The sequence below is a fragment of the Lepisma saccharinum genome, chromosome 1 (assembly GCF_977018435.1).
Source record: "Lepisma saccharinum chromosome 1, izLepSacc3.1, whole genome shotgun sequence".
Classification (NCBI taxonomy): Eukaryota; Metazoa; Arthropoda; class Insecta; order Zygentoma; family Lepismatidae; genus Lepisma; species Lepisma saccharinum.
In genome coordinates, this window is record NC_139229.1 from 110488749 (window position 1) to 110503079 (window position 14331).

Genomic DNA, 14331 nt, shown 5'->3' on the forward strand with positions numbered 1-14331 from the left:
TGCTCACCGACCCCGAGAGGAAGAGACACCGAGACCCTTGACGTTCCCCGAGCGACGCCGACGACCTATCGTAACTGATCCGCCGAGGAACCAGATGCGTGAACGCTCTTCACCTTCTCGTCGTTGCGACCAACGAAGAATAAGAAAACCTTTCGTGTGCATACTAAGTGATTTCAATCGCCCGCGAAGACACCAGGATGCGCCATGGAACCAGAGAGATGGTTACGTATTCATCTGTATGAATTTCAACACGTACCGGCTCGATTGATATTTAGAGAATGCCCTAGAAATTCGTTAATGTTTTGAAAACGCCCACACTACTCGACACTTCGTATCAGACTCCCGTTGCGCTTAATAATTGTATTTAATTGTCTCAGGTCAATTTCACTCATTTTCTTGTGATTTTTAATGTTCTTAAATTCACTGTTGTTTGTACTTTTTAAAATTTGATTGAAGTGCGTACTGCTAGAGTAAAGCGCCGCCCGCTTAATTGTTTTATCTATTTGAGGTTTGTTCAGTTTAATATGTGTCAGCGCTGTGTCGCTGCTAGCTACGTCAGGTCGCGTATGTGATTATTTGTTAAAGTATTTGCCTGGTAATATTAATTTCTCGTCGCGGCGAAGTGTTGAAGTCCCGCCCGCTAGAGAGTATATGTTTGCGTCACTCAACGGAGGTTATTGTTATGTTTAGGACCACGTGAGGTCAAGTAAAAGGAAAAACGTCCGCCCACGTGAGCGTAATTGCCGTTGAGATGCTTTGTTTATTCTGGTCAAATAATGTATTGTCACCGCAGCGACCTATTATTAAACATAAACTTAAGTATGGGCTGGCTAGTGATTTGAAGTAGCACTGGAGCAAATTCACAAATGACCTGATTAAACAAAAGTCAATGTAAAAGTAAATGCGAATGCAATAATTAGGGCTCGTCGTCAAAAGCTGTGCATTTTATGTATTATTTTTGTTGATTACCCCGTAGCCTGGATCTGTGAGTGAATGTGTGAACGCAAGAGTGGGGACCTGTACTAAATTGATTTTTTTATATGAATTTAATATACATTTTATTTTTTATGTTAATTTGGGCAATATCATTTCATACGTATGTCGCTACTCGTGATTTTCAGGTATGCAGCTAGCCGCTTCCCGGCTACAGGTAAAAGTCTGGTAATCGAAAGTATATGTGTTTTCTTTTTGCTATTGCTAATCGCTATGCACTGTTGGTCACCGTCCCTATACACGAACTCAACCTGGACCGTTAAGCACTTTCACTTGTCCGAGGGAGATTTTGCCGCCTCTATCTAGGTAGTGGTAGTTTTTGTTTTCCCGGGCAAGGGAGTGCGTTTACAATCACTCAAGGATTATTTTGTGGACAAATGTTAGTGATTTCATATATCGAAGACTATTATATTCTAATTTTCAAATACATAAATTCATGTACATATATTATTACTGAAGGACAGTTACTGATACAGTGTATATATTTTGATTAACTTCAAGTTTTCTAATTAAATATTTACCGTGATAGTTGACATATATTATAAATAAAAACGACAGCGATATTTACACGATACACTAAAGTAAGAGACGGTGAACTTTACATCGAAAATATGTGTGCAAGTGTAACTCGGATGAGTATGACAAACGTTGCTGGTTTTGTAAATGTTAACTACAAAATATTCAATAGTGTTGTGCAGTGTCAGTGTTTACAGCATTGATTACATACATACTACCCGCTAGTGTGTTACTGTGCCACAAACATAAAAACATAAAATATGGACAATCATAACGTCAACGTGTGTGACGTAAGACTCTCAATCATTGCATACATGAGTCCACATAACAAACTCGCATGTCAGTGTTCACCTTTCATACGCTGACAAGTATTGGTTATTAATTTTGTTTATTTATTGTTCATTTTTCTCCATTCCTTTCCATTTTTCAAGAACAATATTACTCAAATTTATTTTTTTCGGTTATGATATGTTAATTCAATAATTTTGGGACTATATTTTGTAATAAAAAAAATCTCTCCATAGAAAGGATCGATGTGGAATACAACTTTAAATCTTTCATCTTTAGGTGAAAATCAAAAGATTTTCATTAGGGGGTAGAGGAGCGTATCGTACCCAAGGTATTGGGTAAGAAGTATAAAGTCTTAGCATAGCAGGAAGCAGAGAAAGGAATGCAGAATAAGCAATTAGGCAAACGTTAGGTGAGTGACTTGGGAGACGGGTATGGAATGAGTGTTGGAATTCTCAGGGGGTGTGATCAGTTGGCGAGAATACGAGAGAGAGTAAGGTCTGCGGATTGTGTGAGAGAAGCAAAGTGGAGAACGATTATTGGACGATGGTGTGTGATTGAATCGATGTCTGACAGGGAGGTCAGACAAGTGCATTTGAGAGGACAAGTGTAGGAACAATCTTCATCTGTTTGAAAGGCAAGTAATATCCTTTTCTAAACCAATCCATATCGGTTCAGTCATGGAGAGTATAAAACCCATATCTAACCTAAGTTAATTTCTATCGCCATTCCTTTAAATGTAACCTCTTGCATTTATCACATTTAGGCCAAGCTAGTGATAACCATCTGAAAGATGAATGAGGAATATCTACATCACCCAATACAATCTAGAGGTTCTTGGTTCGATCCCAAATGCAGCATGGGAGTTGCGTTACGGTATAGAGATAAAATATCACCTTGTCGTACTCCTGTTGTTATGAATTCCTCTGATCTGTTATTGTCAGTCTAACATAGAATCTGTTTGTTTTGTAGAAACTTTGTATTGCTTCTATTAATTCTTTCTTTACGTTGTTTTTCTTTAGTGGTTTCCATAGCTCTTGCCATGGCACCCTATCGAAAGCCTTTTCCAAGTCTATAAAGCATAGGTATAATTCTCTATTGTATTCTATAACTTTCTCTATTATTTGCCTTATTGTATACATGTGATCTTTGACACCTCTACCTGGTCTGAATCCACTCTGTGTCTCCTCTAATTTATTCTCTATTTCTTGTCTTAGTCTGTTTTCCAAAATTATTGAATAGACTTTGCCAGGCACACTGAGTAGTGAAATACCTCTGTGATTTTCGCATTCCCTGTATTGATACTTCCCAATCCTTCACTATTTTCTTTTCCTTCCATGCCACATTTACTAATATGAGCAACAGATCTTCTCCTTCCTTTCCCATATACTTGATCATTTCTGGTGCAATGCCATCATAACCAGCTGCCTTTCCTACTTTCATTCTACCAATAGCTTTCTTTAACTCGTCCCGTGTAATTACGTCTTGTTCTACATCTAGGATATCTTGTTCTTCAGGCCTCTCTCCTCCTCCTCATCTTCATTTGGTACGTTTCTACTTTCATGTTCACTTAATAATTTTTGGAAGAAGTTTTTCCATCTTTTCATTATTTTATTATTTTCATCATATACCTAGGTATACAATTTAAACGGCAATCTTTTTTTGTTTCCTCATGTTCTTACGAACTTTGTAGAAAAGTTTTCTATTTTATTTACGATTTTGCTTCACATCTTTTCCAAATTGCTCTCACATTTCTTTCCTTGGCTCTTGAACCACATTCTTCACTTTATCTCTCTGCATTCTATATTCTTCAAATGCCTCCACAGTACCCAATGACAGATATTTCTTCCATTTTTCTTACTTTTCTTTTACCTTTTACCCCTACCTCTATTTCTGGATTCCACCAATTTGTTATCTTCTTCTTGCTTCCAACTCTAGACGTTCCACAAACTTGTTCAGCTGCAGATATTATTGACCCTTTCCATTTACTACAGAGTTTTTCTAAGTCCTCTTCTCTTTCTTCTACATAATTGTTCACTCGCCGGTTCTTCTCTCACTTCCTTTCTCAATTCTTCTTGAACATTTTTCGTTCCTTTATCTTCTCTCTTATGTTATCATTTATCCTTTTCTTCCTTCTATTCTTTCTTGATGTCTTACTTTTAACCCCGATAGTCATATCTAATATGAGAAGTTTATGATAAAGTGTTTATTTCTTGCCCTATTTACTCTTGCATCTCTTATGAACTTTTTCATCTCTCTCCGCACAATGATGTAATCTATTATAGATTTTTCATTTCTACTTGGTTCCTTTCTTGTATATTTGTGTATGTCTTTATGTGTTTACATAGTGTTAGTGATAATTAAATAATTTATTATGCAGAGTTCCAATAGTCTTCTCCATACTTTCCTATTACTTTTCCCCAGCGGTCTGTTTAATTTCCCACTCTGGCATTCATATCTCCTAGGATAATAACTTCCTTATCTGTCTTCAATAGTTCCTTGTAGTATTTCATAAAACTGATCTTTGTTGTTTGAAGTTTGATTTTCGTTATGGGCATACACTATCACTAAAAGTTAATTCTTTCTGCTCTAAAATGTCTACTGTCATTATTCTATCATTTATAAATTTCCATGCCTTGATATTTTCCTTTCTATCTTTATGTATCATATATGCCACTTCTGCTCTTGCTCTTTCTTGTTTTGATAGTACACTATAGAATAGTAGAATTTTTTTTTATCAAGTTCTTCAATTCCATTATGTTTCTGTAACTCCAAGGTATTTCACTTTTGTTTTCTTTATCTCCCTTACTAATTCACATAATTTCCCATTTAGACCCCTTACATTCCATGTTCCAACATTCACTGAGCCATATCCTCGCCAATTCGTCGTCATCGTGATCTGTCCGGCTTGCTCTCTAATTCCTCTTTTAATTATTGTAGATTCAAATGTGCAGGGGATTGACCTACAGCATTTTAGTCCAGTGGAGGGGCTGCCTCCTTTCTGCGTCTGGGCTTGCAGTGAGCATAGCCGTTCTGCTCTATATGTTTTACGGGTAGAGGTAATATCTCTTTTTTCTTTCAGGGTTTACTCCCTTAGCCTTTGAAGTTACCCTTCTCCACAAGGCAGTGGTATCCCTCTCCTTCCAATGTTGTGCGATTGGAAACACATATGTTAACAAGATTAACTGCATTTATTACACAAACTCACAAACAACGTAACACTTTACATTATAACGAAACTACGTTCACCATTCCCGGTCCTGTTCGCACAGACTCATGTCTAGCAACAGTAGCTTGTTTCTTCTTCCTCTAGGAGGCAGCACTACATTCCTCCCAGAGTTACAAAAAAAAAATTAACAAGGGTACCCATATCTGTCAGGGGGTACCTTAATCCTGGTCGATCTTCTAGGCACATGAGGAGTGGATGTTGGTCGTGGAGCAGCGTCAGCGTCTTGGGGTTGATGGACATCAACGTCTGGTTGAGGTGGGGTAATTTTGGAATCTGAATTTCGATTCTCCGCCGCACCTTCTGGTCCGGGTGGACTATCATCATCCCAGGTTTCTGGATGGTTTTGTTGTCTGTGTGTCCTGTGACGAATCCAACGTGAATGTACCACTCTTTGAGTTCCATCGGCAAAGCGCACTTTGTATAGGTGAGTGCCACCCAACCTTTCTACAATATCTGCCTCCTTGAAGTTAGGTGACAAGTGCTTCGGTGATTGAATCCATACGGTTTCCGTAGGTGAAAATGTCCTGTATGGTTTGTTGTGGTTGCTCCTAGGTTTCAAGAAAGGAGGAGCTTCTGTCCTCTCGGCATCTCGATTATAATCACCACGTATACAGTTCCACCATGTTCTTGGACTGAAGGTGAGGACTGAGGCTGCAGGAAGAATACGTTCCTCTCCCAACCGGGAATTCTTCAAAAACAGCAGGTACTCCGCTAACTTTGCATCGAACTGTAAAGAAGTCAGATGTGGATGTTCATGCAACACCTTCAACATGCCAGTCTTCACCGTGCGTACGTACCTCTCAGCAAGCCCGTTGCTAGGACTGTGGTACGGCGGTATTGTGATGTGTTCAATCCCGAACTGTTGGCAAAAGGAACGGAACTTTAGGCTGATAAATGCCGGACCATTATCCGAAACTATTGTTTGTGGAATTCCGAGAGTCGAGCATGACTGAAGAATCCAGCGTATGGTCTCCGGTGTATCTAAGGAAGATACTGGCCAGACATCTACCCAGCGACTATAAGCATCCACAAGTAATAGGAACTTTCTCCCAGCCAAGAAGAAATGGTCTACGTGGAGTCTTTGTCCTACAAATCTAGCTTCCGGCCACCTATTATCTGGACCTTTCTTGATCCTGGAACGTGTGGATTGGCATGTTTCACAAGTCTGGATACAATGTTGTATATCCCTTGTCATCTTGGGCCACCATGCTTGTGATCGTAAGGTCTCCATCATCGTCCTTTCCCCAGGGTGGTTCGAATGAAAGAGTTCCACAACCTTCGAACGAAGCGATTGTGGGATGACTAACCTCCCCATCCACCACAGACATCCTGCCTCTAGCGAGAGAAGGTTTCGCCTTTCGTAGTAAGGGTAAATATTGGAATCCTTTATCCGTTGATTAAACCTTTTCGGCCAACCCCTTTCTACATATATTGCAACTTCGGTTATCACTGGATCAGCATTGCTGTGATCAGCGATCATCTGTAGAGAAATTGGCGCTCTGGTGCCTGTCATGCTGTAACACAATGTAGCTTCCTCATCCACTGGGTCTTCTGTGGGACAAGGTAACCTGCTGAGCATGTCCGCCACAGGTACACGTGATGATGTCACTACGTCGTAGTTGAATCCGGATAGAAAGAGAGACCAACGCAATAGTCTGTTCGAAGCGTGCTTGGAGATTGACTTCCCTGGTGAAAATATGAACTTAATGGCCGTAGCATCAGAGATTATTTCGAAATGAAGTCCTCTTAGAAATTTTTCAAATTTCCTCACGCCGAATACTACACTTAATGCTTCTCTTTCTACCTGTGCATATCTTTTCTCCACATCACTAAGTGTAGAAGATGCACATGCCACCGTAGCGAGCGCTCCTTCTACACGATGGCATAATCGGGCGCCGCAACCGTATGGAGATCCATCGCATATCAGCACAATAGGTTTATTTGGATCGAATAATGTTGTGCGATTGGAAACACATATGTTAACAAGATTAACTGCATTTATTACACAAACTCACAAACAACGTAACACTTTACATTATAACGAAACTACGTTCACCATTCCCGGTCCTGTTTGCACAGACTCATGTCTAGCAACAGTAGCTTGTTTCTTCTTCCTCTAGGAGGCAGCACTACATCCAAGAGGGTGGGTTGCCATCTCTGCCATTCCGAAGGTCTCCTTTTCCGCCACAGATGTCGTTGAGATCTTCACCGTATCCCTGGTAAGGGACCCCTACAAGGTTCTACCATCCGGACCCAGATAGACCATGGTTTTTTAAAGAGGTATTACTCCTCTAGGTTCCTCCGCTTCCTCAGCCGTTGAGATGACAATCCATCTTCTTCTCCTTTGTAGCTGTTGACCGTTAGGTTGCATCTTAGTTTGGCTCTTCACCCGTAGTAGGTATGCTACCGCCGGTATAACCTAGGGGATCATCAGAGCACGCAAGCCCCACCATCAACTACAAGGTCCTGCAACAACTAGGTGGGGATATTTTATTATGCATAAATATAAATAATGATTATACTTGCTTACACCATAAATATATTGTTTAAAAGTGAGTCATTCGAATTACATTAACTAAGGCAACTATGTAACTGCCGTTACTACATGAAAAACGGTCACGATCATTTTTTTAACGGTAGTTGGATGGCAGCGAAAATTGACGGTCTTAGACTGTTATTTCTTCAGTCAACTTTTTATAGTGTATGCATTTCTGTGTGTACTTTGACACCAAAAAGTACAACATTTGCAGTTTATGCACGTTAATATGTTATTGGAGTCAACATGCATTGGGTTCTGTGCATAAAGTGAACTTACAAATAACGTCAACAGCAACATTAACGATTTGCCAGAGATGTTCCAAAGACAGTGTGCGGAAACAAGTGACGTAAAATCACCAAATGAACCATCAAAAGTTTGAAAGTCTGCCGATACCCTAGCATGAAGATCAATGCTCTCCAGTGACAGGGACGCGACCGAATTATGCAATAGGCAATTCCTTTTCCCTTAATCGAACGTTGCATTAAATTTAGAAGCACTTCGTTTGTTCCCGAACAATTTGTAATGGGTTTCGTGTACAAGGCGAACAGCTGTGACCGCAACCAGGTGCCCACGAAGCTCCTGTCGGCAATTACTCTAGTAATTAACAGGAATTCACTTCCAATTAAGTTACCTGGTAATCCTTTCTTCGGAGCGTCTGCAGCGCGAAGGGTACGGACAATCAATATAATCCAGGAGTTAATTCTCTACGCACATAATTAGAACAACAAAACTACCTGGGACTCCCGAGTTTACCTACGCCAAATGCATACATATCATGATGATAGCTAAAAATCTAGTCAAATTTCAGTTTTCTTAATGTTGGAAATAAAGATTCTCAACAAAAGCAATGGGCTCAAGCTCCAGAGGAGGCTGAAACCGTAGAGAGTAGAGAAGATGCTTGTAATGGTAAATCCAGGAAGGAGTGGGTCTGTTAGCGAGCATTTCCAGATGCTAACTGCCACTAAAACTAATTGCTAAGAGCTCTTAGACTGGCCCTCCTAACCTAACCACATTTGCATTATTAGAACTAAGCGGAATCGTAGGTTAGAAATTGTTAATAGCGCCAGGTTTTAGTGGATGTACCCCGCACCTGACCCATAATATGGTAAAGTTACCGTGCACTTAGAGTGCTGCAATGAGCGTTTTTCGCTCGAGCAACAAATAGTTCCCAACGCTACATGGCATGCAGAACGAGTGGAATACACTCGAACTCTCAAACCCTATTAGTACACGTATTTCCGTCATTTGTCTATGGTAATGGATCCTCAAATATGGATTGTGAAATAAAAGACGAAGTGAAATTGAAAAATAAGTGAATTTAGTCATCATCTCCATGTTAAAATGCAGTTTTGTATATCTTACCGAGATATGTGAAAATGAAATAGATGATTATGGGCTGAAACTGCCTACGCTGACATTTTATGTTTCTGCAGTTTATTATTTCGCAGAATATGATTATCCTTTTTGGTAAGTGAAGAGATGTTACACGTACTTGTTGCACTGTGGTACAAACTTTGATTGACACGTCAAAAGCTTTCTTATTCTCATTTTTAATTTGGTTTCTAGGAGGTGTGCCAAATCTATGCAATGTAAGCTTATTTTCCTCAAAATCTAACTTAGCCTTTTGTCCCTTCAAGAAATCATTTCCTAATATAGTAATTTGATTAAAATCCTTAACGATTCTAAATGGATGAACAAATGTTTGGTTATGTATAGAAAATGGTAGTAACACAATTTCCTTAACCGTCAGTTGACTATTAGTGACCCCTCTAATCGCAGTATTTATATTAAATCGCTTGGCATTGACTGGTATGTTCTTATCTCCAGTTACCGAAATTTGACTTCCACTATCCAGGATAAACTGTCGAATTTCCCCATCTACTTTCACATTGATGTAAATCAGATCTTCAGAAGGAAAAGTAGAGACCGTTAGAGTTTTTCCAGAAGGCCTTGCACCTAGGTCCCCGTCATATGCAGGTCTTACTCGTTTAAAATTGCTTCTGTTCTTACGAAAAGTAGAGTGATTTGTATTTACAACCTGATTAGTATGGTTATTTGGATCTTCGCGTCCCTGTTGTTGCTCCAAAAATGTTCGCGGCGATGAAGATGAAAAATGCGAACGCTGAAATCGAGGGTTTCCGCCATTGCGCCATCGCCCCCTATGCGAGCTTTGCGACTGTGTGTCGAGATTATTATTGTGGTTGTTATGCCAAGTATTTCTATTCTGAGCTCTATGATTACTATTATTATAATAGGTTCCCCTATTGTTTCTATCTCTATGTTCATATTCTCTAACTGGATATGAGAATGATGACTCAGTGAATGAATGTTTTTTCCGATGTTCTGCAAGTGCATTTACTTTAGCCTCAAGATTCTGAAATTGCAAAACTAAGTCTGACTCATGAGACTGGAGTCCCGTGTTCGACTGTAATTGATCAAGGTCTTGTTGTAGTGCATTTAATCTTTCCTCGATTTCCCGATTAGCCTGAGAATAACTTATGTCAACATGACCATTGACCGTGCGCTGCAACGTGATAGCTTGCTGAGTCGGCATGTATGCTCGACTCGATTCAGAAAATGACAGAGCTTTCATTGTCTCACATTCAGTTTCTAGAATTTTACGTCTTTTCACAAGATATTTGAATTGTTCAACATGTTTCAGGTCTCGTAACATTTCATGCACTGAATCATATTCCCTGTTATAAACTTCTTTCATAAAGTTAGGTTGTAAACCCCCGCTTATTTGCTTAATTTGCTCACAAATGTCCATGGCAGGATCTAATTTTAATAACAATAACTGTTTTTCTCTCACATGTTTTGAAACAGGTTCATTTTCCTGATGGAAGCGTAATCTGATTTGTTCTTCTAATTGAAAAGTGTCCCCCGGTTCCGTAAATTCTTCCACAATTTTAGTTTTTAAAGTTACAAAATCTGTATCCTGTGCTTCCTGAGTTCGACTCCAAGTATTGAACCATTCCAATGCTGAATCAGCCAAAAATGCCGGTAGCATTTGCCTTTTCTTTGAGTCATTCCACTCATTAAGAATAGCTAAACTTTCAAATTTGTCAATGAATTTTAATACATCCTCGTGAATGTTACCTTGAAACTGGATAGTTTTGAAAATGTCGGGGTGGATAAATCTAGATTGCGCCATAATTCTATGATTAGCCTATGCGCAGGAAAAATGCTTGATTAGCTTAAAATTAGCACTAAGTTGCTTGTTTACATTTCTCATCCCCCCGTAGCTTTGATAGGACATTATCAGCAATTCAATTGTTTACTCTCCCGGAAATTTGATAAGTTAGTTCAACAATCGCGTAACAGAGTGACGACAGTACCGAGCACATCTTTAAAATATTTAACCAACCTTTATGCAACATCCTAGTGTTAATTCTCATCTTTTCACAAGCCAATCGCCGAATAACCTAGTTAAAACTCTACTCTTTGTTTATTTGCGCCTTACCGCGTAGCATATTGATAGGTCTACCTTTTGCTTTCTTTTCTTGATATTTGGTAACAGTTGATAATTAACACAACGTGAAGCGCTAACAAGTGAAAATTCCGGCGCCATATCGCACGTACGTAATTTGAAAAGCTAGAAGGCTCTATTATTTTCATCATATTTCGGGATGAAATAGATGAAAATCGCAGTATATCACGTACTGCAGTGTTTTCTCATCGCATTTGCAAAAAAATGGATGAGAAGCCCTAAGCAGCCTCCACCACGTAACGCAACTCCCATGCTGCGTTTGGGATCGAACCAAGAACCTCTAGATTTATTGGGTGATGTAGTTATTCCTCATTCATCTCTCAGATGGTTATCACTCGCTTGGCCTAAATGTGATAAATGCAAGAGGTTACCTTTTAAAGGAATGGCGATAGAAATTAGCTTAGATTAAATATGGGTTTTATACTCTCCATGACTGAACCGATGTGGATTGGTTAAGGAAAGGATATCACTTGCCTTACAAATATATGGAGATTGTTCCTAGCTTGTCCTCTCAACTATCACTTGTCTCTTGTCACACACCATCGTCCAACAGTCGTTCCCCACTTTGCTCCTCTCTCACAATCCGTAGTCCTTACTCTCTCTCGTATTCTCGCCAACTGATCACACCTCCTGACAATTCCAATACTCATGCCACATACGCCTTCCAAGTCAATCACCCGACCTTTGCCTGATTACTTATTCAGCATTCCTTTCTCTGATACCTGCTATGCTAAGACTTTATACTTCTTGCCCAATACCTTGGGTACGATACGGTACATAATAATATACGGAATTATTATTTAGAATTGTAACTGCATAGAGTGGTTTCCTTCCATGGTTGACAGTGCTGCTTATTAGGCTCTGAAATACGGGACGTTGTCAATCATTCCACTACGAGTGCGGTACGATCGAGCGCATAACGCTCGAGCGTGGAAGATTCGATCGATTATTTTCGAGCGAAAGTGGTCCAATGCAGTACTCTAGTGCACATTCTATTGTGCCATGAAGGGGATGTGGAGGTAGGACTAGGGTTGCCAGATTTCTAAAATAAAAAGACGGGACATATAGATTACATAGACATGGATATAGTTCAATTTATTTTTTATAACATTTTTAAACATTACAAAATCAATTGCTGTTTAAAGCATTGTTAAATTTTTAACATTTTGACAAAATATATTAATATTTGAGTGAACTCTTGGCGTCCTTTAAAAGGACATATTTTTCCGATGCATTACTATAAAATTCAGAACATGACTTATTCTCATTCACTAGAACTTGCAATATTCTTTCCACTGTCGTTAAGTCCAGCCGATTTCGTTCTTTGGTCCACTGAACAGTCACCATAGAAAATATGATGTATAAAATGATTTTGAAATTTGAATGGGCGTCCCGAGAACATTTTCCGGGATACCGGCACAATTCCGTATATACGGGACGTATGACAACCCTAGGTAGGACCCCACACAATCCCCCACTTTTTTATAGGTGATGTGATCAGCACCACGCTCCAGCCGCCCATTTATTTAGGGCAGGTGAAACCCAGAGCTTCTTTATGCAAAGACAAGTCCGAAAAAAATGCCGACTTTAGATCATCCACCCTGTTAGACGCTTTATCGACTACGAACACCGCTACTCCGGGGGAAAGTGGGGTTAGAGTACAGCTGACCGCTCAGGAGAAGATCCCTGACGGAAGTGAAGTGACGTAGCAGCAGGCGACTCCACTATTAGGGTCCGGGGTTGTGCACCCTGAGTGAAAAACACATGTGGGCTCGCTGTAACCGGTGCAGCGACGCAAGTCGTTTAGGGTTACCAGAAGTTCTCTTTTACCCGGACAACTCCTATTTTTCGGGTACTAAAAATGCTCCGGGCAGGTTTTTAGGAAAATTTGGAAATATCCTATTTTTTGGGGTATAGACAGCTGCTTAAGATTAGTAACAAAATGTTATTTGTAAACAATTATTAATATTGTTTCCGTTTTCAATTTCAAAGTAAAGAAATACAACACTCTCAGTTGCAAGCGCAAAGAAAATAAACTTTTCTTGCAACAAAGAAAAATTGTTGGACCTTTGCGTCTCTTCTGTTGTCACCGCCGCGCCTCTTGAAGTTTTCATTTCAAACCATTTGTGACATCTACCGCGGCTCTTGGTGAGCAGCATGTTTCTGACAATAGGTAAGAATATGCAATTCGCCGCGGCTTACTTTGATTTGAGTTTCATGGCAGAATTCAGAAATAAACAGTATTTTTTAACTGCCGTACTCTTTTTGTTCCATGGCAGTGGAGTAGTGAAATTCTGTCGATCAGCAATCTGAACCATGCCAAAATGCAAATGTGTTTTTAGTGACGTCTTACAAAAATAGTTTCCTGACTTTAGGCCTGGAAGAAAAAAAACTCCGAGGCAGAATGTCAATTTATGCAATTTTTTTAAAGTAAGAGACCAAGCTTCACAACCGTATAATATTAGGAGCATAGTGAATAAATATTAGAATATTAAGACATTTGCCTACAATGAGGCCTATTATTAGTTATACGGAAAAGGTGTAAAATTATTTTACAGGGGTGTGTGATCTACAAGTACACCAAAACACCAGTAAGCACAAAACGTGTGTCTTCGTCTAAAGTTAACAACATTTTGCAATCTAAAAATGCCTTCTTTTTTAAAGTTTGTCATTTGGTAACCCTAAAGCCGTTGCCGTATATTCTTTTAAAATTCTTTGAAATACAGTCTAAATAATGCACAGGATAAGCAATACAAAAGTATTCTGGCCACTGAAAGAAAAGCAGCAAACTGTTGCTGCGGACACACGCACTGCGTGATTGACGCAAATCAACTCCCACGCACTTCGAAAAGCCGGAGCGGAAGGCTTTCTGCTACCCCTAAAATCTGCAAATGGACCGGTCCTTTTCTTCACCCCCGCTCCCCGTCCCCCTCGTTTGGGTATCTTCTCCTGAGCGGTGAGCTGTAGATCTTGGAAATAGAGGTGTGACTTATACGACTTTTGGGAGGCCAAATTGATAAACTTATACAGTGTTACTTTACCGTTTGGTACACACGGGAGATGTACTACGTCGAAATTTCAGCGAAGAAATGCAGAATCTACCAGGACTCGAACCCGTGTCTCTAGCATGGCGTGTCATTGCTCTACCAACTGAGCTACTGCTCAATTCCACGCAGGTAAAACAGCAAGAGCAATAAATCAGGGAAAACCAGGACTGGCTCGGTAGTTATGTTTCTATGACAATGGCACGGTCTGCCAGAGACCCGGATATGCTGA

At 39.8% G+C, this 14331-nt stretch overlaps 1 protein-coding gene across 1 annotated transcript; it reads right to left on the bottom strand.

The window, feature by feature from the left end:
- Positions 1–5150: 5150 nt before the first annotated feature.
- On the bottom strand, positions 5151–6605 carry LOC145985058 (uncharacterized). The gene has a single exon (XM_083118596.1). The coding sequence runs from the start codon at positions 6603–6605 to the stop codon at positions 5151–5153; it is 1455 nt and encodes a 484-aa protein (XP_082974722.1).
- Between the last annotated feature and the right edge of the window lie 7726 nt (positions 6606–14331).